General features: G+C 41.4%; 1 protein-coding gene and 1 non-coding gene across 17 annotated transcripts in view; both read left to right on the top strand.

Annotated features, from left to right (window-relative positions):
* NUP210L (nucleoporin 210 like) overlaps nt 1–25,931 on the top strand; it is a 135,970-nt gene that overhangs the window by 70,904 nt on the left and 39,135 nt on the right. For 13 of the 16 annotated variants that reach the window (XR_010340294.1, XM_064370404.1, XM_064370402.1 and 10 more), the window contains 11 exons: nt 2,138–2,330; nt 5,108–5,196; nt 5,725–5,829; nt 6,132–6,233; nt 8,734–8,862; nt 9,535–9,662; nt 11,484–11,616; nt 13,700–13,762; nt 14,136–14,315; nt 15,623–15,703; nt 15,792–15,923. Coding sequence is in view for 15 of the 16 variants with exons in the window: in XM_064370404.1 (XP_064226474.1) it covers nt 2,138–2,330; nt 5,108–5,196; nt 5,725–5,829; nt 6,132–6,233; nt 8,734–8,862; nt 9,535–9,662; nt 11,484–11,616; nt 13,700–13,762; nt 14,136–14,315; nt 15,623–15,703; nt 15,792–15,923 (1,335 nt within the window). In the remaining variant the exon portion in view is untranslated. The remainder of the gene's footprint in view (nt 1–2,137; nt 2,331–5,107; nt 5,197–5,724; nt 5,830–6,131; nt 6,234–8,733; nt 8,863–9,534; nt 9,663–11,483; nt 11,617–13,699; nt 13,763–14,135; nt 14,316–15,622; nt 15,704–15,791; nt 15,924–25,931) is intronic. The other 3 variants (XM_064370403.1, XM_064370405.1, XM_064370407.1) reach the window with 3 other exon arrangements.
* On the top strand, nt 19,902–20,008 carry LOC135272333 (U6 spliceosomal RNA). Its single transcript, XR_010340494.1, has one exon. It is a non-coding gene; the product is annotated as a U6 spliceosomal RNA (small nuclear RNA).

The raw sequence follows: 25,931 nt of genomic DNA, 5'->3' as shown, positions 1-25,931 counted from the left end.
CTTTAGTTTAATTAAATCCCAGCTATTTATTTTTGTTTAAGTTGCATTTGTTTTTGGGTTCTTGGTCATGAAATCCTTGCCTAAGCCAATGTCTAGAAGGGTTTTTCCAATGTTATCTTCTAGAATTTTTATAGTTTCAAGTCTTAGATTCAAGTCCTTGATCCATCTTGAGTTGATTTTTTTATAAGGTGACAGATGACAATTCAGTTTCATTCTTCTATGTGTGACTTGCCAATTATCCCAGCACCATATGTTAAATAGGGTGTCCTTTCCCCATTTTATGTTTTGTTTGCAAGAATGGCCATAATTTAAAAATCAAAATATAATGGATGTTGGTGTGGATATGATGAACAGGGAACACTTCTACACTGCTGGTGGGAATGTAAACTAGTACAACCACTATGGAAAACAGTGTGGAGATTCCTTAAAGAACTGAAAGTAAAACGACCATTTGATCCAGCAATACCACTACTGGGTATCTACTCAGAGGAAAAAAAGTCATTATATTAAAAAAAAAAGTTGCACACACATGTTTATAGCAGCCCAATTTGCAGTTGCAAAAATGTGGAAACAACTGAGATGCCCATAAATCAACAAGTGGATAAAGAAACTGTGATATATACACACACAAACACACACACACACACACACGCACACACACACGATGGAATACTACTCAACCATAAAAAGGAATGAATTAATGGCATTTGCAGCAACATGGATGGGATTGGAGAGTAGTATTCTTTTTTTTTTTTTCTTTGAGACAGAGTCTTGCTCTGTCGCCCAGGCTGGAGGGCAATGGCACGATCTCAGCTTACTGCAACCTCCACCTCCTGGGTTCAAGTGATTCTCCCTGCCTCAGCTTCCCGAGTAGCTAGGATTACAGGCACCTGCCACTACACCCAGCTAAATTTTGTATTTTTAGTAGAGACGGGATTTTGCCATGTTAGCCAGGCTCGTCTCAAATTTCTGACCTCAGGTGATCTGCCCGCCTTGGCCTCCCAAAGTGCTGGGATTACAGGCGTGAGCACCGTGCCCGGCCTGAAGACTATTATTCAAACTGAAGTAACTCAGGAATGGAAAACCAAACATCATGTCTTCTTACTCATAAGTGGGAGCTAAACTATGAGGATTCAAAGGCAAAAGAATGGTACAATAGACTTTGGGGACTCGGGAAAGGCGGAAGAGGGTAAGGGATTAAAGACTACAAATCAGGTCCACTGTATACTGCTTGAGTGATGGGTCCACCAAAATTCTGCAAATCCCCACTAAAAACTTACTCTTGTAACCAAATACCACCTGTTCCCCAAAAGCCTATAGAAATAAAAAAAATTAGTAAAATTAATAAAAATTAAAATGAATTAAAATTTAAAAATTATCCAGGTGTGGTTGCACACACCTGTAGTCCTAACTACTCAGGCAACTGAATTGGGAAGATGGCTTGAGCCTGGGATGTTGAGGCTGTAGTGAGCCATGGTCACGCTGTTATACTCCAGCCTACACAACAGAGAAGACCCTGTCTCAAAAAAAAAAAAAAAAGACCTGGACTTTACAAAAAATTCAAAATAACAAAAAAGGGCAAATGTGCCTTTTCTAGATTAAAATATACTAAAGAGATAAACGATCAAATACAATGCATACATAAATCTTGATTAACTTCTAGATCTAAACTAAAAAACATATAAAAACATTTGGGGGTGACATTTTGGGAAATGAAAATATTGACCATACATTTGATGACATTGAATTAGTGTTAATATTATTGTGTGTGATATCCTGTTTCTTACATAGCAGAATGTTCTCATATTCTTAGGATACATGCTGAAATATTTAGGGGTGAAGTCCAATGATGCCTATACATCAACAAAACAAAATAACAACCATATATGGAAGGTGAGGAAGGAGAGGAAGAGAGAGAAAAGGCAAATGTAATTAAATGTTAAGAACTGGTGAATCCAGGTGAAGTGTATGTATATAGGTATTTACTGTATTATTCTTTCAATATAGCTGTAAGTTTGCAAATTGTTAAGGTAAAAATATTGAGAGAAAACTTGATCCCTAGCTTTAGAGATATCTTACTACTTCTTAGGCTATTGATTTTTAAATTTGTCTTTTATTACTTTTTATTTTAATGCAGATTCCTGTATCAAGCCTGAGGGACACAGTCCTGGAACTAGCAGTGTTTGATCAACATAGGAGAAAGTTTGATAATTTCAGTTCACTAATGCTAGAATGGAAATCCTCTAGTGAAACACTAGCCCATTTCGAAGATTATAAATCAGTGGAAATGGTAGCAAAAGATGATGGCAGTGGGCAGACCCGGTTACATGGTATTGTGAAAATTTACAAGTCTTTTTGTATACCTGAGTGGTTCTACAATTATTTTCTTCCTTCCTTCCTCTTTCTCTTTCTCTTTTTCTCTCTCTCTCTTTCTTTTTCTTTCTTTTTTTTTTTTTGACAGAGTCTCGCTCTGTTGCCCAGGCTGGAGTGCAACAGCACTATCTCGGCTTACTGCAACCTCCACCTTTGAGGTTCAAGCAATTCTTATGCCTCAGCCTCCTAAGTAGCCGGGACTACAGGCACATGCCACCATGCTCAGCTAATTTTTTGTATTTTAGTAGAGATGGGGTTTCACCATGTTGCCCAAGATGATTTCGAACTCCTGAGCTCAGGCAATCCACCTGCCCCAGCCTCCCAAAGTGCTAGGATTACAGGCATGAGCCGCCACATCCAGTCCTAAATATTTTCTTATGGGCAAGAGCCACATCCAGCCCTAAATATTTTCTTATAGGCAAGAGTTTTATTTTGGATTTTATCACATATCACCTTTTATCTTTGACCCTTGTATTTTTTAGAAAACATGAAGGCAGTTTTCCTTGTTTACAAAGCTAGGGCTAAGGAGCCAACATTAAATTAATTTTAAAATGTATTTATTTTTCTTTAGAGACAGGGTATTTTTCTGTCTCCCAGGCTGGAGAGCAGTAGAACAGATCATAGATTAATACAACCTCAAACTCTTGGACTAAAGTGATCCTCCTGCCTCAGCTTCTCCAGTAGCTAGGACTGTAGGTGCATGCCACCAGGACAAGCTAATATTTTAATTTTTTGTAGAGACAGGTTCTCACTATGTTGCCCAAGCTGGTTTCAAACTCCTGGCCTGAAGTGATCCTCAACCTCAGCCTCCCAAAGTGCTAGGATTACAGGCCTGAGCCATTGCACCTGACTTCTCTTCTCCTTTCCCCTCCCCTCCTCTTCCCTCCCCTCCCCTCCCCTCCCCTCTCCTCTTTTTTAATTGCTCAAGGGCTTATTAAGCTTCTGCTTGTGTCACTTTTGCTGATGTCCCATTCACTAATGCAAGTTACCCCTCCCCTCCCTTCCAGACGGAGTCTTGCTCTGTCTCCCAGGCTGGAGTGCAGTGGCACAATCTTGGCTCACTGCAACTTCCACCTCCTGGGTTCAAGTGATTCTTCCACCTCAGCCACCACGGCCAGCTAATTTTTGTATTTTTAGTAGAAATGGGGTTTCGCCACGTTGGCCAGGATGGTCTCCATCTCTTGAACTCGTGATCTGCCCGCCTGGGCCTCCCAAAGTGCTGGGATTACAGGCGTGAGCCACTGAGCCCAGCTGTACGTATTTCTATAATACCACTTATCACACTGTATTGCAGTGGTTGGTTTACTACTCAGTCACCCCTCACTAAACTGTGGGTTTCTTTGAAGGCAAGGTTTGTGTTTTCTTCTTAATTTCTGTATTCTAATTACCTAACATAGCACCTGGCATGTAGTAGGCCCTCAATAAATATTTGTTGAATGAATGTGGCATCATGAGAAACTGCCTCACAGATTTAGGCATGATAATTTATTGAGGACAAAATTAAAACTGACCTAAGTGAAGTGGCAGATTCATGTTTGTTAAATTTAAAAAATTTTTTAAAAGGCCAGGTGCAGTAGCTCACACCTATAATCCCAGCACTTTAGGAGGCTGAGACAGGAGGATCACAAGCTCAGGAGTTCAAGACCAGCCTGGGTAACATAGCAAAACTCTGTCTCATTAGCCAGGCATGTTGACGTGCACCTGTGGTCCCAGCTACTTGGGAGGCTGAGGTGGAAAGATCACTTGAGCCAGGTAGGTAGGGGTTGCAGTAAACTGTGATTGCACTGCTGCATTTCAGCCTGGGTGAAAGAGTGAGACCCTGTCACCAAAAAAAATAAAATAAAATAAAATAAAGATGGGAGAGAAAAGAGAGAAAGAGGAAAGAAAATAAAGAGAGAGAAAAAATTGAATGATTAAAGCAGAGTCAGAATATGGAAGCTTTCAGATACAAGTTTAAGGAGTTTGGATTGATGTAATTAAGAATAGTTAGCCATTTAAAAACTCTGTTAAGTGACTTACATGACTTTTGCATGTAGAGAACAGTTTAGGAGAATGAAAGATCCCAAAGGACTATCCCTTTCTCATTTCCATTTGTAAACTGGACAAAAATTTCCTTGTAAACTTGTCAGTCTATTTTGGACTCACAGACCATCAAAGCTAGAAAGAATTTTAAATTTTGCCTGGCCCAGTCCCTCATTTAATAAAGGAACTAAGAGATAAAGTGTTTGCTCAGGGTCATATGGGTACATATTGGCAGGGTCAGCCCAAAACCCAGTTTTCAAGCTGGGCATGGTGGCTCACATCTGTAATCCCAGCAGTTTGGGAGGCCAAGGCAGGAGGATCACAAGGTCAAGAGTTCGAGACCAGCCTGGCCAACATAGTGAAACCCCATCTCTATAAAAATGCAACAATTAGCCGGGCATGTGACGCACACCTGTAGTCCCAGCTACTCGGGAGGCTAAGGCAGGAGAATTGCTTGAACCCAGGAGACAGAGGTTGTGGTGAGCAGAAATCATACCACTGCCCTCCAGCCTGGATGATAGAGTGAGACTCCATCTCAAAAAAAAAAAAACAAAAAAACCAGTTTTCTCTTGTATATTTCCCCATTCAGAGTTTTGCTCCTCTTCAATAAAGCACCATTTGGAAAAACTGTGGCAGAATTTGGTTTTCTAGAAATACTTGCGTATTCTACATGTTATTGTTTCTCACAGGGTATTTTTCTGCATGTTTCCAGGTCATCAGATTCTTAAAGTACATCAGATAAAAGGGACTGTACTCATTGGAGTCCATTTTGTGGGCTACTCAGAGAAGAAAAGCCCAAAAGTGAGTGGAGATTGTAATATAAGAAATATAAATTAAATAATTGGAATGTAAAGCTCTTATTTAAAAGTTGTACAACTTACATAAACCTGAGACCTCTGTGATTCTGTTATTTTTGGCACTTGAGAGAGTCCTGGAAACTTCTCCCATAGAGCTGAAGAATTAGACATTTATTTTATTATTATTATTATTTTTTTTTTTGAGATGAAGTCTCGCTCTGTCACCCAGAAGGGAGTGTAGTGGCGATATCTTGGCTCACTGCAATCTCTGCCTCTCGGGTTCAAGTGATTCTCCTGCCTCAGCCTCCCAACTAGCTGGGATTATAGGTGCCCACCCCCATGCTCAGCTAATTTTTGTATTTTTAGTAGAGACGGGGTTTCACCATGTTGACCAGACTGATCTCGAACTCCTCACCTCAGATGATCTGCCCGCCTCAGCCTCCCAAAGTGCTGGGATTACAAGTATGAGCCACCGCACCCAGTCAAGAATTAGAAACTTATATTCACCCTTTGGTTCTTATTATATTTCTAGGAAATTTCCAACTTGTCCATATCTACAACTGTGGAGCTGCTCCTGGTAGATGATGTAACTATAGTGCCTGAGAATGCCACCATCTATAACCACCCTACTGTGAAGGTAGAAGCTGTATGAGTCTAGTTAAATGGAATTATATGGGAGGAGAAATTACTAAAATTAATAGTATAACAGTTAAAAAGCTTACTTATGTATTGAAAATAACTGATATATATATATGTAAAACACATATATAATAGTTGCACTATCCTTAAAAATTATACTTTAATAATTGTATTTTGTCTTTTGTGTATTTACTTTAATCTTTTTATCCCATATCCTTTCTTATGTAGGTAGAAATTATTTCCTTTGAGCTATTTATAAACTGAAGGGAACAGAATATTGTTTGTCTGATTTTTCCATAGGAAATATTTACCCTTGTGGAAGGATCTGGTTATTTTTTAGTCAACAGCAGTGAGCAGGATGTCGTCACCATCATTTACATGGAAGCAGAAAGCTCTGTTGAGGTGAGCTCTAGAGATAATCCCAGATTGATGGTCTCAGGCCAAAGCTCATTCTTAGGAGATTAATTGGAAAAATTCCATTGTGTGTCTAAAACTTGTTACAGAAGTAACATTTGCCTCTTTTTTTTTTTTTTTTTTTTGAGGCAGAGTCTCTCTCTGTCGCTCAGTCTGGATTGCAGTGGCACGATCTCAGCTTACTGCAACCTCCGCCTCCTGGGTTCAAGCGATTCTCCTGCCTCAGTCTCCAGAGTAGCTGGGACTACAGGCGCACGCCACCAGGCCTGGCTAATTTTTTGTATTTTTAGTAGAGATGGGGTTTCACCATGTTAGCCAGGATGATCTCCATCTCCTGACCTCGTGATCCGTCTCAGCTTCCCAAAGTCCAGGAATTACAGGCGTGAGCCACCGCACCCAGTCTGCCTCTTTCTTTAACCTACATAGATGCTTCAACCAAAAGAGTACTTTTTTGCTTCTGGTGGAACTGAGACAGTATAAGAGATCTCTAGTTAGACGATTTCCATTAAAAGAAGTTTCATTTTTATGTTTCAAAACACACATCTGTGTAGATACTTGTAGATACTTAAATATTTATACTATTGACTTTTTTTTTTTTTTAATGGAGTCTTACTCTGTCACCAGGCTAGAGTGCAGTGGCACGACCTTGGCTCACTGCAACCTCCGCCTCCCGGTTCAAGTGATTCTCCTACCTCAGCCTCCCAAGTAGCTGGGACTACAGGTGTGTGCCACCACACCTGGCTAATTTTTTGTATTTTTAGTAGAGATGGGGTTTCACCAAGTTGGCCAGGATTATTTTGATCTCCTGACTTCATGATCCACCGCCTCGGCCTCCCAAAGTGCTGGGATTACAAGCATGAGCCATGGCACCCGGCCCGACTTTATTTTATTTTTTTGAGGTAGAGTCTCGCTCTGTTGCCCAGGCTGGAGTGCAGTGGTGCAATCTCGGCTCACTGCAACCTCCATCTTTCAGGTTCAAGTGATTCTTCTGCCTCAGCCTCCCCACTATCAGGATTACAGGCGCCCACCACCATGCCTGGCTAACTTTTATATTTTTAGTAGAGATGGGGTTTTACCATGTTAATCAGACTGGTCTTCAACTCTTGACCTCAAGTAATCTGTCCACCTCAGCCTCCCAAAGTGCCGGGATTACAGGTGTGAGCCACCGTGGCCAGCCACTATTGACTTTATAACATGAATATATTATGTTTTCAGCCAGGACATGATAACTCAAAACATTAACCTAACTCCATAGTCAGTATGCCAAAGGATTTGTTTTTACTTGACTTACAGTAATAAAAATAATACCATGTATTAATATATGTATATAGTTCCTTAGAGCTCAAAGTCATTTAACTTATCCTAGTCATAATATGTTTTAAAAAGGGAAGACTGAGGTACAAATGATATGAAAAAAACATGCTATTGTGCAGGAACTGCAGTACAAAGAAAGAAAAACCAATTGTTCCAATGCTTTCTCCCCCTACTAGTGATTGGCATAAATGGATGTGATTTTTCTTCATGACATCCTTTCCCTGTTCATAATTAAGAAGCTGGATATGTGTATTGGATTCTGCTTGAATTCAATCAACATAAATTCTGTTCTTTACTATTTGCTTTTTGTTTTGTTTTGTTTTGTTTTGTAGAGATAGGGTCTCACTCTGTTGTTGAGGCTGGAGTGCAGTGGCCTGATCATAGCTCACTGTAGCCTTGAGCTCCCAGACTCAAGTGATCCTCCCACCTCAGCCTCCTGAGTAACTGGGATTACAGGTGTGTGCCATCATGCCCAGCTAATTTTTGTTGTTGTTGTTGTTGTTGTTGTTGTTTTTTGAGAGAGAGGATCTCACTCTGTTTCCCAGGCTAGAGTGCAGTGGCATAATCTCAACTCACTGCAGCCTCAACCTCCCAGGTTCGAGTGATCCTCCCTCAGCCTCCTGAGTAACTAGGACTACAGGCACACACCACCATGCCCAGCTAATTTTTGTTTTGTTTTGTTTTGTTTTGTTTTGGGTAAAGACAGGGTTTCATCATGTTTCCCAGGCTTGTCTCAAACTCCTCGGCTCAAGCAATCCCCCCGCCTCAGCCTCCCAAAGTGCTGGGATTATAGGTATGTGCCACCACACCCAGCCTTGCTAATTTTCTGTTTTAAGTTTTTATAGAGACCAGGATTTTGCTTTGTTTCGCAGGCTGGTCTCGAACTCCTGGGCTTAAGCAATCCTCCTGCCTCGGTCTCCCAAAGTGCTAGGATTATAGGTGTGAGCCACTGCACCCAACCTATATTTGTTAAGGTACATATTTTGGCATGATCGGAAACATCACATTAAGGGTACATATTATGCTACTCCTGAATAATGTTACATGACCTCTGAGAATCCCCAGTTCAAAGAAAGCAAGATGTTGTCTTTTCTGCTTTGGGTAAAAATAGTTGCTTTGATTATGCTTGGAGTATGTTTGCTTCTTTATCCAGCTACTATCTTCTTACTTCTAGTTAGTTCCATTACATCCTGGATTTCTTGCCTTGGAGGTGTATGATCTTTGTTTGGCTTTCTTGGGTCCAGCAACAGCCCATCTCAGGGTGTCAGACATACAAGAGCTGGAGCTTGATCTGATTGATAAGGTGAGACATCTTTGCTTTATCTCAGAAATTAGCAACCCTTAATATAGTCTCTGCTCAGCTACTATGTGTGTATACCAGGACTTCTGGTAATGTTAATGGAAATACCTGCCCTTAAAGAACAACATTTCCTGGCCGGGAGCAGTGGCTCATGCCTGAAATCCCAGCACTCACCAATATGGAGACCAGCCTGACCAACATGGAGAAACCCTGTCTCTACTAAAAGTACAAAATTAGTCGGCTGTGGTGGCCATGCCTGTAATCCTAGCCACTTGGGAGGCTGAGGCAGGAGACTCACTTGAACCTGGGAGATGGAGGTTGCGGTGAGCTGAGATCATGCCATTGCACTCCAGCCTGGGCAACAAGAATGAAACTCCATCTCAAAAAAAAAAAGAAAGAAAGAAAGAAAGAAAGAAAACATTTCAACATTAAACAGATGAAGATAAATAGACTGTTAAAGAAAAACTTAAAACAATTCACATAGATTAAGCTTATTTGATTAAAGGCTGACCAGAATCACTTGACATGAAAAAAAAGTATGCTGCCCTCTAAGAGTTAGACTGCCATTGGTGAATAAGACACCTTTACTAAAATCTTTTTCTTTTTTCTTTTTTCTTTTTCTTTTTTTCTTGTCAGGCCCTAGGACTTAAAAATCTTTTTCTTTTTAACTACTAGGTTGAAATAGGCAAAACTGTGTTAGTGACTGTGAGGGTTCTTGGCTCTTCCAAACGCCCATTCCAAAATAAATACTTCAGAAACATGGAGCTCAAACTGCAGTTGGCTTCTGCCATTGTCACTCTGACGTAAGTGTAAGGTATATTGCCGAGTTAAAATGAGGAAACTGAGGCCAGTGTGAGAAAATGAGAATCCAATTTATTCAGCTCCCGGGCGAGGTTCTGTGGTCCGGGAAGGGGCCAGAGAAGTCGCACTGGGCTTCTCAGGGTGTGGGGTTTTATAGGGAGTGGAGGTAATTGATTGGTTTTTAGGGAAACAAAGAGCAGACAGTTTCATTGGTGAGTTTCATTGGTGAGGGGGTTTGATTGATTACTAGGGAAACAAAGAGCAGAGAGTTTCATTGGTGAGGGGAAGTCAAGGTGCTGATGGGGCGAGCTGCCATTGGTTGCCAGGCAGGACTAGTGGTGGGCTGACTGGCTGGGGAGGTCAATGTTAAGCTGCCGTTGGACAAATCTTTGGCGGGCTTTTTAAATTTTGAAGGGGTCAAGTGAGGAATGCAGGAGTGGGTGTGTGGAGCCTGCATAGAGAGACCAGAGAGGAGTGGGTGTGGGGAGCCAGCATAGAGAGGCCAGCATGGAGAGAGATAAATGTGTCAGCATGGAGAGGCCGGCACGGGGAGAGATAAGTGTGTCAGCATGGAGAGTCTGGCACGGGGAGAAATAAGTGTGTCCATTTAACTCCCGGTGGGGCAGCCGGCCTTACAGTAAGTACCATTTCTTTTTTTTTTTTTTTAGTAGAGTATCATCTGCTAAAGTAAGTACCATTTCAATACTTCCTTCTCCCTATGCATAATATCATAAAACTCTCCCTCCTTGTAACCTAGTCAGCTTTCCCTTAGATTATTTCAGATTTTCTCCCTTCCTTTTTTGTTAGAATATATTTCAACCCATACACTCTCTTTCCATATTCAACTTTCTACAAAATACCCATTTGAGCCTGGCGTGAGGGTCCATGCCTGTAGTCCCAGCTACTCAGGATGCTAGGGCGGGGAACTCACTTGAGCCCAGGAGCAAGAGGCTATGGTGTGCTATAATTGCACCTGTGAATAGCCACTGCACTCCAGCCTGGGCAACATAGCAAGGCCCCCATCTCTTAAAATACACACACACACACACACACACACAGACACACACACACACACACACACTTGATGTCCTCAGATGCCTTGCTTTGGGGCTAAGATCATGTGTCATTAATATTTCCATTTTCTGAAACATCTCCTTGGATGATATCCTTTGGGGGTGCTTCAGACTAGAGGACCCTTCAAAAATATATTCAGAGGCAGAGGTACTGGTAGTCCCTCTGAGAAAGGAGAAATTCAGGAATTCCAAGCAATTTAGTATTTGCAATTTTACCAGTCTATGTTTATATCTCCTTATTTCTCTGGAGCCTTAGAACAAATTTTTGCCTCTCAGGAGCCTTCTGCCATTCCCATGAAATTTGTCTTTACTCTGGAAATTTATTTTCTGGCAATTCCCCCAACCCAGAGTTAAAATGAGCAAAAAATGTTAAGCACCTTGGAAAGATACACCACTGGCCACTCTCAGAACCTAATTTTGGCCAGGCATGGTGGCTTATGCTGTAATCCCAGCACGATGAGAGGCTGTGGCAGGCGAATTGCTTGAATCCAAAATTCAAGACCAGCCTGGGCAACACAGTGAGACCCTGGGTCTACAAAAAAAATAAGAAAATTAGCCAGGCATGGTGGTATGTACTTGTAGTCCCAGTTACTTGGGAAGCTGAGGTGGGAGGATACCTTAAGTCTGGGAGGTTGAGACTGCAGTGAGCCGAGATCATGCCACTGCACTCCAGCCTGGGCAACAGAGTAAGACCCTGTCTCAAAAGAAAACAAAAATCTTTCTCACTTGAGAACACATGGGTTTTTGCAGGCTAATGGAGGAACAAGACAAATACTCTGAAAATTATATCCTTCGAGCTATCACTGTTGGGCAAACCACACTTGTGGCTATTGCCAGGGACAAGATGGGAAGGAAATACACATCAGCTCCTCAGCACATTGAAGTAAGGAAATTATCTCACCCAAAATTTGTGCTTTTTCTTGCTTAACATCATTTGTCTTTTTCTGTTAGTTTATACAAGTTAAAAATCATCTGACTGGCTGGGCACAGTGGCTCACACCACCACGTGAGCACTTTGGGAGGCTGAGGTAGGAACATCACTTAAACCCAGGAGTATGAAACTAGCCTGGGCAACATAGTAAGAGTCCATCTCTACAAAAAATAAAAGTAAAATAAAATAAATTAGCAGCTGGGTGTGGTGGCTCACGCCTGTAATCCCAGCACTTTGGGAGGCCGAGGCAGGCGGATCACTAGGTCAAGAAATCAAGACCATTCCGGCCAAGATAGTGAAACCCTGTCTCTACTAAAAATACAAAAATTAGCTGGGCATGGTGGCGTGCGCCTGTAGTCCCAGCTACTCGGAGGCTAAGGCAGGAGAATTGCTTGAACCCGGGAGGCCGAGGTTGCGGTGAGCCGAGATTGCGCTACTGCAGTCCAGCCTGGTGCCTGGCAACAGTACGAGACTCTGTCTTAAATAAATAAATAAATAAATAAGCAAGACGCGGTGGTTTGCCTGTAGTCCCAGCTACTTAAGAGGCTAAAGTAGGAGGATAACTTGAGCCCTGGAGGTTGAGTTTGCAGTGAACTGTGACTGTGCCACTGCACTCCAGTCTGAGTGACAGAAAGATACCCTATCTCAAAAAAAAATCATTTGACTGAAAAAAAGGATAGTATCTAACTCTTGCACAACTGCAGTATTTTTGGTTTTTGTTTCTCTATATAAAACAGTTCTTATAGAAAATGTGGAAAACAATGTGTAGTGGTACATGCCTATGGTCCCAGATACTTGGGAGACTGAAGCAAGAGTGTCACTTGAGCCCAGGAGTTACAGGCTGCTGTGAGCCATGATCGTGCCACTGCACTTCAGTCTGCGTGACAGAATGAGACCCTGTCTCTTAAAAAAAGAAAAAAAAAGATGAAATTTGGAAAGCACAAATTTTAAAGATATTAAATGAAAATCACCTGTAATTTCACTACTTAGAGGCAACCATTGTTTTTTATTTTTTTGTTTTTTGTTTTTGAGACGGAGTGTCACTCTCTCTCCCAGGCTGGAGTGCAACGGCGCAATCTCAGCTCACTGCAACCTCCACCTCCTGGTTTCAAGCGACTCTCCTGTGTCAGTCTCCTGAGTAGCTGGGATTATAGGAATGAGTCACTATGTCCGGCCCAGCTGTTCTACTTTTATATGTGTTCCAAAAAAAGAAAAAAAAGAAAGTTAACTGCAAACATAATTTTAGTGGTCACTTTTGCTCTAGTGAATAGATACATAACTTATTTAAGTATTCCCACTTAAGTACTTTTACATTTTTTGCTATTAATAAACAAAATTACATATCTTGGTGTATAACTGATGATGGGCTGGGGTTGGTGGCTCATTCCTGTAATCCCAGCACTTTGAAAGGTTGATGCAGGAGGATGATTTGAGCCCAGGAGTTTGAGACCAGCCTGGGCAACGTAGGGTGATCCCATCTATACAAAAAATTAAGAAATTAGCCAGGTATGGCCAGGTGCAGTAGCTCACACCTGTAATCCCAGCACTTTGGGAGGCCAAGGCAGGTGATCACCTGAGGTCAGGAGTTCAAGACCAGCCTGGCCAACATGGTGAAACCCTATCTCTACTAAAAATACAAAAAATTAGCCAGGCATGGTGGTGAGTACCTGTAATCCCAGCTACTTGGGAGACTGAGGCAGGAGAATCGCTTGAAGGTTGCAGTGAGCCAAGATTGCACCATTGTACTCCAGCTGGGTGATAGAGTGAAACTCCATCTGAAGAAAAAAAGAAAGAAATTAGCCAGGCATGGTGATGCACACCTCTGGTCCCAGCTACTCAAGACCGAAGCAGGAGGACTGCTTGAGCCCAGCCATTCGAGGCTGCAGTGAGCTGTGATCATGCGACTGCTCTCCAGCATGGGCAACAGAGCAAGACTCTGTTTCAAAAAAAAAAATTTTTTTTAAATGACCATGATTACGTATTATAAAATTGACTCTAGTTAGTTACTGTTGTCCTTTTGGTTTTCTTCTTCAAGGTGTTTCCTCCATTCAGACTTCTTCCAGAGAAAATGACACTGATTCCAACAAATACGATGCAGGTAAACTTAAAGGCAGAAAAATAAGATTTACATTTTATCTTTACCTCTCTCTCTCTCACACACACACACACACACACACACACCCCTCTTCCTATTGATCTCTTATCTACTCTCACCCAAGTACTACTGGATCTGATAAAGAACAAGATTAGTATTTTCCCTGACCCATGATGTACATGATATAAAGACTCTCTTAGAATCCCATGGATCATTTGCGGTACTTCCATTTCTTCTGCATTTGAGTTGATATGGGATATGTTATTCAAGAAATGGGAGAAGATGAAGAAGTCAAGTTTCTTGGACAAAATTTTGGGAAAAGACACGTGATTTCTCCCTCATGTTCTAGGCATTCAATGGTATATTTAAATTCCAGGTAATGTCTGAAGGTGGTCCCCAGCCCCAATCCATCATTCATTTCTCCATCAGTAATCAGACTGTGGCTGTTGTTAATAGGAGGGGGCAAGTTACAGGGAAGATGGTTGGCACAGCTGTGGTTCATGGCACCATCCAGACAGTAAATGAAGATACTGGCAAAGTCATTGTGTTTTCCCAGGTATTGGTTATTTGCTCTGCTCTGCTTCTACTCTTCTATCCAGGAACCATATTGGGTGAGATGGGGAGGGAGTGGTAATGAGGAGGGTCTCAGCAGCCCAGGAAAAGCCTTTTAGTGCCCTATCTGGCATTCTGTCAACCAGGCATGGAAAATATTTCATCTTTAGTTAAAACTCCACAGAGTACTTGGCATTGTTATAAGATATGGTCCCCATCCTTAAAGAATTCTTTGAAGAAGAGAAAAACAAATACATCTATCTAATATGTTTTTTTCAAATGTTTGTTATACGTAATAATGTATGTATTTATGGAGTATATGAGTTATTTTGATATAGACATACAATGCATATTAATTACATCAGGGTAAATAGGGTATCCACCACCTCAAGCATTTATCCCTTCTATGTTACAGAAATCCAGTTATACTCCTTAGTTTTTTTTTGTTTTTTTTGTTTTTTTTTTTTGAGACGGAGTTTCTCTCTTGTTACCCAGGCTGGAGTGCAATGGCGCGATCTCGGCTTACCACAACCTCCGCCTCCTGGGTTCAGGCAAATCTCCTGCCTCAACCTCCTGAGTAGCTGGGATTACAGGCACATGCCACCACGCCCAGCTAATTTTTTGTATTTTTAGTAGAGACGGGGTTTCACCATGTTGACCAGGATGGTCTCGACCTCTGGACCTCGTGATCCACCCGCCTCGGCCTCCCAAAGTGCTGGGATTACAGGCGTGAGCCACCGCGCCCGGCTATTTTTAAATAAACAATAAGTTATTGTTGACTGTAGTCACCCTGTTGTGCTATCAAATACTAGATCTTATTCATTCTATCTAACTATATTTTTGTACCAATTAATCATCCCCATTTCCCCCTACCCACCCACTACCCTTTCCAGCCTCTGGTAACCGTCATTCCACTCTTTATGAGTTCGACTGTTTTAATTTTTAGCTCCCACAAATATGTAAGTGAGAACATGTGAAGTTTGTCTTTGTCTTTCTATGCCTGGCTTATTTCACTTGACATAATGATCTCTAGTTCCATTCATGTCGTTGCAAATAATAGGATCTCATTCTTTTTATGGGTGAATAGTAATCTGTTGTATATATGTACCACATTTTCTTTATCCATTTGTTTGTTGATGGACACTTAGGTTGCCTCCAAATCTTGGCTATTGTGAATAGTGCCGCAATAAACATGGATAAGGTTTTTTACTGAATGTCAAAAACAATAACAAACTGGTTATCGTAAGGATCTCTGTCCACCCCACAGAAACTCCCTGTTAGCCTAAGCTTGCTCTCTACCCTGTTGAGCAGGATGAAGTACAGATTGAAGTTGTTCAGCTAAGGGCTGTTAGGATCCTTGCAGCTGCAACTCGGCTCATCACAGCTACCAAGGTCAGTATAATAGCTGTCTTCAGGGCTCATTATTTTGATAATTGCAACTGGGCAGAATACATAGCACAATGCCACTATTTCTTTTCAGATGCCAGTTTATGTCATGGGAGTTACCAGTACCCAGACCCCTTTCTCCTTCAGCAATGCTAATCCTGGGCTCACATTCCACTGGTCTATGAGCAAAAGAGATGTATTGGATCTAGTGCCCAGGCATTCAGAGGTAAGAATTTATCTGTTTATTATGTTAGCATAGGGATCTTGACATTAATTTTATTTTATCATAAGTTTTTTTTTTGTTTTGTTTTGAGATGGGGTCTCACTCTATCTCCCAGGCTAGAGTGCAGTGGTATCATCTCAGCTCACTGCAACCTCTGCCTCCCAGGCTAAAGTGATCCTCCCACCTCAGCCTCCCAAGTAGCTGGGACTACAGGCACATGCCACTATACCTGGATAATTTTTTTGTATTTTTTTGTTGAGATGGGGCTTTTTTGCCTTGTTATCCAGGCTGTTCTCGAACTCCTGAGTTTAGGTGATCCACCCACCGTGGCCTCCCAAAGTGCCGGGATTACAGGCATGAGCCACCACTCTCAGCCTATCATAAATTTTAGACTGATTACTCACTCCCTAAACTACACAATATTATTACTTATTTACTTTGCCTATTGTTCTCTGAACTCTGGAAACCTGCAAAGCAGTAAAGAATCCAAATTTGAGTATGCAGATAATACTGTATGATTTTTTATTTTTATTTTTTTGCTGGAAAGAGCTCTCAAAAGTGATCTTTAATATTGTATTTATTATATAATGTTATTGTAATAATGTTGTATTTGTGAGCAGATGACTATGTTAGATGAGTAACACTATGAATATAAAGTATATATGCATAGAGTTTAAATATATAATTTTTACTGTTTTATGTTGAGACACATTTGATTATATTCATAATCATGTTTGTGGTATATCATGGGTGATTACATTAACAGTAAGAAATGTGGAGGGCTACAGATGGCATTGCTCTGTTTAGCACGTTCCTGGCCCACCCTACTTAGAACTGGGGAAGAACTGTATCCCCCATGTCAGGCACTTTGGGTACCATGGGGCTATAGTCGCCTACCAGCTGGCAGCTGATTTTGGACTAGGTGTCTTATATCAATGACAAATTTTAAAAGAGTGATTAATTAAAAGGCTGGGCGCAGGGGCTCACTCTTGTAATCCCAGCACTTTGGGAGGCCAAAGCGAGCAGATCACCTGAGATTGGGAGTTCAAGACCAGCCTGACAAACATGGAGAAACCCCATCTCTACTAAAAATATAAAAATTAGCTAGGTGTGGTGGCACATGCCTGTAATCCCAGCTACTCAGGAGGCTGAGGCAGGAGAATCACTTGAACCCGGGAAGCGGAGGTTGCAGTGAGCCAAGATTGCACCATTGCACTCTAGCCTGGGCAACAAGAGTGAAACTCCATCTCAAAAAAAAAAAGAACAGTGATTAATTAAACTGCCCCTCCATGGTTCCCTTTGGTATCTAGTAGGGTTGGCTCCTCCCAGTTCACTACCTGCTGTGTCTAGAACCACAGAAGACCTCAGGATAGACATCTAGGATATCCACAGTTCCACTTGACAGTATATATCTCTCTGAAAAAAAAAAACTTTGATGTTTTGATGTACATAGTATTAAACCTCACACTGAAACCCGAAAAAGACAAAAAAAAAAAAAGTTTGGGAGAAACTACGTAAAGTTTGCTACAGACAAATTTTACCTAGTTCAATGAAACTCACCCAAGGTGGTCTGAGGACAGTGGCGACAGCTAGGTCTGGGTTTTACCTTAGGAAAAGGAAGTTGGGACCATGAGACCCGGAAGGTCACAATTCAGTGCTCATGAGAACAAATAATTAGAGTTGTTTCTTGGGAGATAATAGAGGGGTTAGAGGAGCTAGAATGAGGAGGATATTTCTGTAGCCAGCTAAAAAGAAGAGAGAACTTTGGAAAAAGTAAAAATACATATATTTGTAATCTTTCTAAAAATATCCTTAACCTATAATTTAGGGAGACTCTGGTGGTTAGATCTTCTGTCTGTGACTTCCCAGAGTCTGGTTATACTGGAATTGTGAAAGAATGGAACTGTACTTAGTTTGATACAATTTAGCACAAGGATTTGGCTTTTTTCTTTTCTTTCTTTTTTTTTTTTTTTGAGACAGAGTTTCGCTGTTGTTGCCCAGGCTGGAATGCAATGGCGTGATCTCGACTCACTGCAACCTCCGCCTCCCGGGTTCAAGTGATTCTCGTGCCTCAGCCTCCTAAGTAGTTGGGATTACAGGTGCCCACCACCATGCTCAGCTAATTTTTTGTATTTTTAGTAGAGACGGGGTTTCACCATGTTGGCAAGGCTGGTCTCAAACTCCTGACCTCAAGTGATCCACCCACCTCGGCCACCCAAAGTGCTGGGATTACAGGCATGAGCCACTGTGCCCTAGCGGGCTTTTTCTTGAATAACAAACAGGAGTGTGTAAAAGGAGGGAATGGCCTAGGCCTTGGCCTCTATTCTAGTTCTCCCTTTCTTTAATTCTTTTTAATCTAAAGCATCACTCTTTTCTCCAGCAGAAGAAATAATTGAGAGCCATACAGACTTTCTTTTCCTGCCTCAGATCTAGTGTAGGCAAATTGGGTAATGAAATGGGCGATAGAAAAGCCTTCATGAGGCCTGTAATCCCAGCACTTTGGGAGGCCGAGGTGAATGGATCACTTGAGGTCAGGAGTTTGAGACTAGCCTGGCTAATATGATGTAACCCCGTCTCTACTAAAAATACAAAAATTAGCTGGGTGTGGTACCACACACCTGTAATCCCAGCTACTTGGGAGGCTGAAGCAGAAGAATGGCTTAAACCCAGGAGGTGGAAGTTGCAGTGAGCCAAGATCACACCACTGCACTCCAGACTGGGTGACAGAGTGAGATTCTATCTCAAAAAAAATAAAAAGGCCGGGCACAGTGGCTCACACCCATAACCCCAGCATGTGGGAGGCCGAGGCAGGTGGATCACTTGAGCTCAGGAGTTCAAGATCAGCCTGAGCAACATGGCAAAACCCCATCTCTACCAAAAATATAAAAATTAGCTAGGCTTGGTGGTACACACCTGTAATCCCAGCTACTCAGAAGGTTGAGGCAGGAGGATTTCTTGAACCCAGGAGGCAGAGGTTGCAGTGAGCTCAGATCACACCACTGGACTTCAACCTGGGCAACAGAGCAAGACCCTGTCTCAAAAAAAAAAAAAAAAAAAAAAAAAAAAAAGCCTTCATGGACTGGGGTGCAGTGGCTCACAGCTGTAATCCCAGGACTTTGGGAGGCCGAGGCAGGTGGATCACTTGAGACCACGAGTTTGAGACCAGCCTCAGTAACATAATAAGACCCCATCTGTAAAAAAAGTTTTAAAATTAGGTAGATGTGGTGGCACACAACTGTAGTCTTAGCTACTTGGGAAGCTGAGGCAAGAGGATCACTTGAGTCCAGGAGGTTGAGTTTGCAGTGAGCTGCATTTACACCATGGTACTCCAGCCTAGAAGACAAAGTGAGACCCTTTCTGTCAAAAAAAAAAACGCACAAAAAAGAAACTAATTTCATCATTTCTATTCTTTCATTTAAAAAAAATTAACTTTGAGGTAACATGAAAAAGAATCTTAGGGAGGCTTGCCAGAATTAATTGAGCACTACAAACAGAGGTTTACTTTAAGGGTAACTATGCTGCTGGGAATATGAAATCACTAAGAAAACAATCTCTTGTACACTATTTCTCCTCCTCCTCCTCCTGTTCTTCTTCTTTTTTCTTTGTCTTTTATTCTTTCTTTTGTCTTCTTTTTTTGATACAAGGTCTTATTATATTGCCCAGAATGATCCCAAACTTCTATGCTCAAGCAATCCTCCTGCCTCAGTATCACAAGCAGCTGGGATTACAGGGGTATACCAATATACACAGCTCTCTAGTTCTTCTAGAAAGCTATTTACAACATAAGTTTTCCTTATTGTTACAACAAACAAGGAAAGATTAGCCAGGCATTGTGGCATGTGCCTATTGTTCCAGCTACTTCGGAAGCTGAGGCAGGAGGACCATTTGAGCCTAGGAGCTCCAGGCTACAGTGACCCATGACTGTACCACTGCACCTCAGCCTGAGGGACAGAGTGAGATCCTGTTTCTAAAAAACAAGTAGTGCTCACTTTGGCAGCATATCTACTAAAATTGGAATGATACAGAGAAGATTAGTATGTCCCTTGCACAAGGATGACATGCAAATTTGTGAAGTGTTCTATATTTTTTAAGAGGTAGAGAGAGAAGTCAGGGTAGAAAGTTTATTCAAAGGGATAATAACAGAGAACTTCCCAAACCCAGAGAAAGATATCAATATTTAAATATAAGAAGGTTATAGAACACCAAGCAGATTTAATCCAAGTAAGGCTACCTCAAAACATTTAATAGTCAAACTCCCAAAGGTCAAGTATAAAGAAAGGATCCTAAAGCAGAAGGGAAAAGAAACAATATACAAAGGAGCTCCAATATGTCTGGCAGAGGACTTCTCAGTGGGAACCTGATAGGCCAGGAGAGAATAGCATGACATATTTAAAGTGCTGAAGGAAACAAAAAACTTTTATCCTAAAATTACATATCCAGTGAAGTTATCCTTCAAAGGAGAAATAGTTTCCCAGAAAGAAAAGCTGAGGGATTTCATCAACACCAGACCTGTCCTACAAGAAATGCTAATGGGAATACTACAATCTGAAAGAAAAGGACATTGATGAGCAATAAGAAATCTGAAGGTACAAAACTCACTGGTAATAGCAAGTACACAGAAAAACACAGAATATTATAACAATGTAATTGTGGTGTATAAACTACTCATATCTTGAGAAGAAAGACTAAAAGATGAACCTACTGAAAATAACTACAACTTTTCAAGACGAAGACAGTGTAGTAAAATATAATAGAAATGACAAAAAGTTAAAAAAAAAAAAAAACGGGAGATACAGTGTAGAGTTTTTATTTTCTTTTTCCTCATTGTTAATTTGTGTGTTTGTGCAATCAGTGTTAAGTGTCATCACTTTAAAGTAACAGGTTATAAGATGTTATTTGTAAGCCTTATAGTAACCTCAAATCAAAAAACCTACAACAGGCTAGGCACAGTGGCTCACACCAATAATCCCAGCACTGTGGGAGGTTGAGGCCGGTGGATTCTTGAGCTGAGGAGTTTGAGACCAGCCTGGGCAACATGAAAAGACCCTGTTTCTGCCGGGCACGGTGGCTCATGCCTGTAATCCCAGCACTTTGGGAAGCTGAGGCGGGTGGATCACCTGATGTCAGGAGTTCAAGACCAGCCTGGCCAACATGGTGAAACCCCATCTCTATTAAAAAAATACAAAAATTAGCCGGGCATGGTGGTACATTCCTGTAATCCCAGCGACTTAGGAGGCTGAGGCAGGAGAATCGCTCGAACCCAGGAGGCGGAGGTTGCAGTGAGCTGAAATTGTGCCATTGTATTTCAGCCTGGGCAACAAGAGCAAAATTCCATTTCAAAAAGAAAAAAAGGAAAAAAATCCTGTCTCTACAAAAATATAAAAATTAACTGGGCATGGTGGTGTGTACCATTAGTCCCAGCTATTCAGGAGGCTGAGTTGGGAGGATCACTTGAGCCTGGGAGGCAGAGGTTGCAGTGAGCCAAGATTGCAACACTGCAACCCAACCTAGGAAACATAGCAAGACCCTGTCTCAAAAGATAAAATAAAATAAACTTTAACAGATAAACAAAAATAAAATGCAAGAAATTAAAATATACCACTGGAGAAAATCACCTTTACAAAAAGGAAAACAGGAAGGAAAGAAGGAAGAGAAGACCACAAAACAACCAGAAAACAAATAACAAAATGGCAGGAGAAGTTCTTATTTATCAATAATAAAATTGACTGTAAATGGACTAAACTCTCCAATCTAAAAGACATAGAATGGCTGGGCATGGTGGCTTATGCCTATAATCCCAGCACTTTGGGAAGGCTGAGTTGGGTGGATCACTTGAGGCCAGGAGTTTGAGACCAGCCTGGCCAACATGTTGAAAGTCTCTATTAAAAGTACAAAAATTAGCCAGAAATCACTTGAAGCTAGGAGGTGGAGGCTGCAATGAGCTGAGATCATGCCACTGCACTCCAGCCTGGCAAAGAGCGAGACTCCATCTCAAGAAATAATAAAATAAAATAAAATAAAAGACATAGAGTGGCCAAATGGATTTAAAAAAAAAAAAAGATCCAATAATCTGTTGCCTAATAGAAACACACTTCACCTATAAAGATACATATAGACTGAAAATAAAGAGATGGAAAAAGGCATTTCATGTTAATGGACACCAAAAAAAAGCAGATATAGTTATACTTACATTAGACAAAATAGATTTCGAGACAAAAGCTATATAAGTCTTTATATAATGATTAAGGGGTCAATTCAGCAAGAGGACATAATAGTTATAAACATATGTGCACCCAATACTAGAGTACTCAGATATATAAAGCAAATAATATTAGAACTTAAGGGAGAGGCACATCCCACAACCTTAATGACTGGAGACTTCACTAACCCACTTTCAGCATTGGACAGGTCATCCACACAGAAAATCAACAAAGGAACATCAGGCTTACTCTGCACTATAGACCAAATGGTTCTAATAGATATTTACAAAACTTTTCATTCAGTGGCTGCAGAATACACATTCATCTCCTCAGCACATGGCTCATTCTCAAGAATAGACCATATGATAGACCACAAAACAAGTTTTAAAAATTCAAAAAAATGTGGCCAGTCATTGTGGCTCTCACTTGTAATTTCCAGCACTTTAGCAGGCCAAGGTGGGCTGATAGTTTGAGCTCAGTAGTTTGAGACCAGCCTGGGCAACATGGCAAAACCTTATTTCTTCCAAAAGTACAAAAATTAGCTCGGTGTGGTGGCATGCACCTATAGTCCAAGCTACTCAGGAGGCTGAGGTGGGAGGATTGCTTGAGCCCAGGAGGCAGAGGTTTCAGTGAGTGAAGATCATGCCACTGCACTCTAGCCTAGGTGACAGAGTGAGACCCTGTCTCAAAAAAAAAAGTCCAAAAAATTCAAACCAGCAGGAGCTATAATGGTGCTCCTGCACTCCAGCCTGAGCAACAAAGTGAGACCCTGTCTCTTAAAAATATAAACATTCCAGCCAGGCGCGGTGGCTCATGCCTATAATCCCAGCACTTTGGGAGGCCAAGGCAGGTGGGTCACCTAAGGTCAGGAGTTTGAGACCAGCCTGGCCAACGTGGTGAAACCCCACCTCTACTAAATATACAAAAATTAGCTGGATGTGGTGGAGGGCACCTGTAATCTCAGCTACTAGGGAGACTAAGGCAGCAGACTTGCTGGAACTCAGGTGGCGGAGGTTGCAATGAGCCAAGATCACAACATTGCACTCCAACCTGGGCAACAAGAGTGAAACTCCACCTCAAAAAAAAAAATTATATACATATATATATACACACACACACACATATATATACACACACATATATATACACACACACACATATATATATATAACTGTCCTATACATTAAATAAATAAATTTTTTAATTCAAAAAACTGAAATTATATCAAGTATTTTTTCTGACCACAATGGAATAAACCTAGAAATCAGTAACAAGGAATGTTGGAAACTATACAAACACAGGAGAATTAAACAATATGCTTCTGAATGACCAGTCAGTGAATAAATTAAGCAGGAAATTTGGCCCAGCGCAGTGGCTCACACCTGTAATCCTAGCATTTTGGGAGGCTGAGGCAGGTGGATTGCCTGAGCTCAGGAGTTTAAGACCAGCCAGGGCAACATGGTGAAACCCCGTCTCTACTAAAATACAAAACATTAGCCAGGCGTGGCAGTGTGCGCCTGTAGTCCCAGCTACTTGGGAGGCTGAGGCAGGAGAATCTCTTAAACCCAGGAGGCAGAGGTTGCAGTGAGCCAAGATTGCACCACTGTACTCCAGCCTGGGCAACAGAGCGAGACTGTCTCGAAAAGAAAAAAAAAAAAGAAGGAAATCTTTAAATTTCTTGAAACAAATGAAAATGGAAACACAACAAAACCTATGAGATACAGTGAAAGCAGTATTAAGAGCAAAGTTTATAGCAATGAGTGCCTCCATAAAAAAAAAGTCGAGGCTGGGCGCAGCAGCTCATCCCTGCAATCCCAGCACTTTGGGAGGCCGAGGTGGGCAGATCACTTGAGGTCAGGAGTTTGAGACCAGCCTGGCCAACATGGTGAAACCCTGTCTCTACTAAAAATACAAAAAAATAGCTGGGCATGGTGGTGGGTACCCGTAATCCCAGCTACTCAGGAGGCTGAGGTAGGAGAATTGCTTGAACCCGGAAGGCGGATGTTGCAGTGAGCCGAGATCATGCCATGGCACTCCAGCCTGGGCAACAAGAGTGAAACTCCATCTCAAAAAAAAAAAAAAAGCAGAAAAAATTGAAATAAAAAGCCTAATTATGCATCTTAAAGAACTAGAAAAGCAAGAGCAAACCAAACCCAGAATTAGTAGAGGGAAAGAAATAATAAAGATCAGAGCAGATAAATGAAATTGAAATTGAAATGAGGCCAGGTGCGGTGGCTCACGCCTATAATCCCAGCACTTTGAGAGGCCGAGACGGGTGGATCACGAGGTCAAGAGATCGAGACCATCCTGGTCAACATTGTGAAACCCCGTCTCTACTAAAAATACAAAAATTAGCTGGGCATGGTGGCGCACGCCTGTAGTCCCAGCTACTCAGGAGGCTGAGGCAGGAGAATTGCTTGAACCCAGGAGGCGGAGGTTGCAGTGAGCCAAGATCGCGCCACTGCACTCCGGCCTGGGTAACAAGAGTGAAACTCCGTCTCAAAAAAAAAAAAAAAAGAAATTGAAATGAAAAAGAATACAAAAGATCAACAAAACAAAAAGTCAGTTTTCTGAAAAGATAAATAAAATTGACAAAGCTTTAGACAGACTAAGAAAAAGAGAAGACCAAAATAAAATCAGAGGTGAAAAAAGAGACATTACAACACAGAAATTCAAAGGATCTTTAAGGCTAATATGAGCCAATAAATTGGAAAACCTAGAAGAAATAGATAAATTTCTAGATACATACAACCTACCAAGATTTAACCATGAGGAAATCCAAAACCTGAACAGACCAATAACAAGTAATGAGATCAAAGCCATGATGAAAAGTCTCCCAGCAAAGCAGTCCAGGCACGGTGGCTCACAACTGTAACCCCAGCACTTTGGGAAGCCAAGGCAGGCAGGTCACTTGAGGTCAGAAGTTCCAGACCAGCGTTGCCAACATGGTGAAACCTCATCTCTACTAAAAATACAAAAATTAGCCAGGTATTGTGGTAGGCACCTATAATCCCAGGTACTCAGGAGGCTGAAACAGAAGAATAACTTGAACCAGGAGGCAGAGGCTGCAGTGAGCCGAGATCACGCCACTGCACTCCACTCTGTGACAAAAAAAAAAAAAAAAAAAAAAAAAAAAAAAGTCTCCCAGCAAAGCAAAGCCCAGGACCTAATGGTCTCACTGCTGTATTTTACCAAACATTTAAAGAACTAATACCAATCATTCTATAAGCCAGTATTACCCTGATAACAAAAACAGGCAAAGACTTATCAAAAAAAGAAAACTAAAGGCTAATATTTCTGATGAACATTGATGCAAAAACCCTCAACAAAATACTAGCAAACCAAATTTAACAATACATTAAAAAGATTATTCACTCACGAGCTTGTCATAAAAATATAAAATAATAAAAAAATTAAAAATAAAGATTATTCATGGTCAGCCGTGGTGGCTCACACCTATGATCCCAGCACTGTAAGAGGTCGAAGTGGGAAGATCACTTGAGCCCAGGAGTTTGAGACCAACCTGGGCAACATAGTAAGACATCGGCTCTACAAAGAAAAGTTTAAAATTTAGCCAGACATGGTGACGTGTGCCTGTAGTCCTAGCTACTTGGGAAGCTGAGGTGAGAGGCTGCATTGAGCCATGATTGTGCCACTGTACTCCAGCCTGGGCAACAGAGCAAGAACCTGTCTCAAAACAAAAACAAAAACTAAAAAAAATGATTATTCCTTATGACTCCATAGGACTCATCCTAGGGATGCAAGGATGGTTTACCATATACAAATCAATCAATGTGATATATCATATTAA

The sequence above is a fragment of the Aotus nancymaae genome, unplaced genomic scaffold (genome assembly GCF_030222135.1).
Source record: "Aotus nancymaae isolate 86718 unplaced genomic scaffold, 86718_ANA_hifiasm-v0.15.2.pri h1tg000108l, whole genome shotgun sequence".
Taxonomy (NCBI): domain Eukaryota; kingdom Metazoa; phylum Chordata; class Mammalia; order Primates; family Aotidae; genus Aotus; species Aotus nancymaae.
This window is presented reverse-complemented; position numbering and strand designations above follow the sequence as displayed.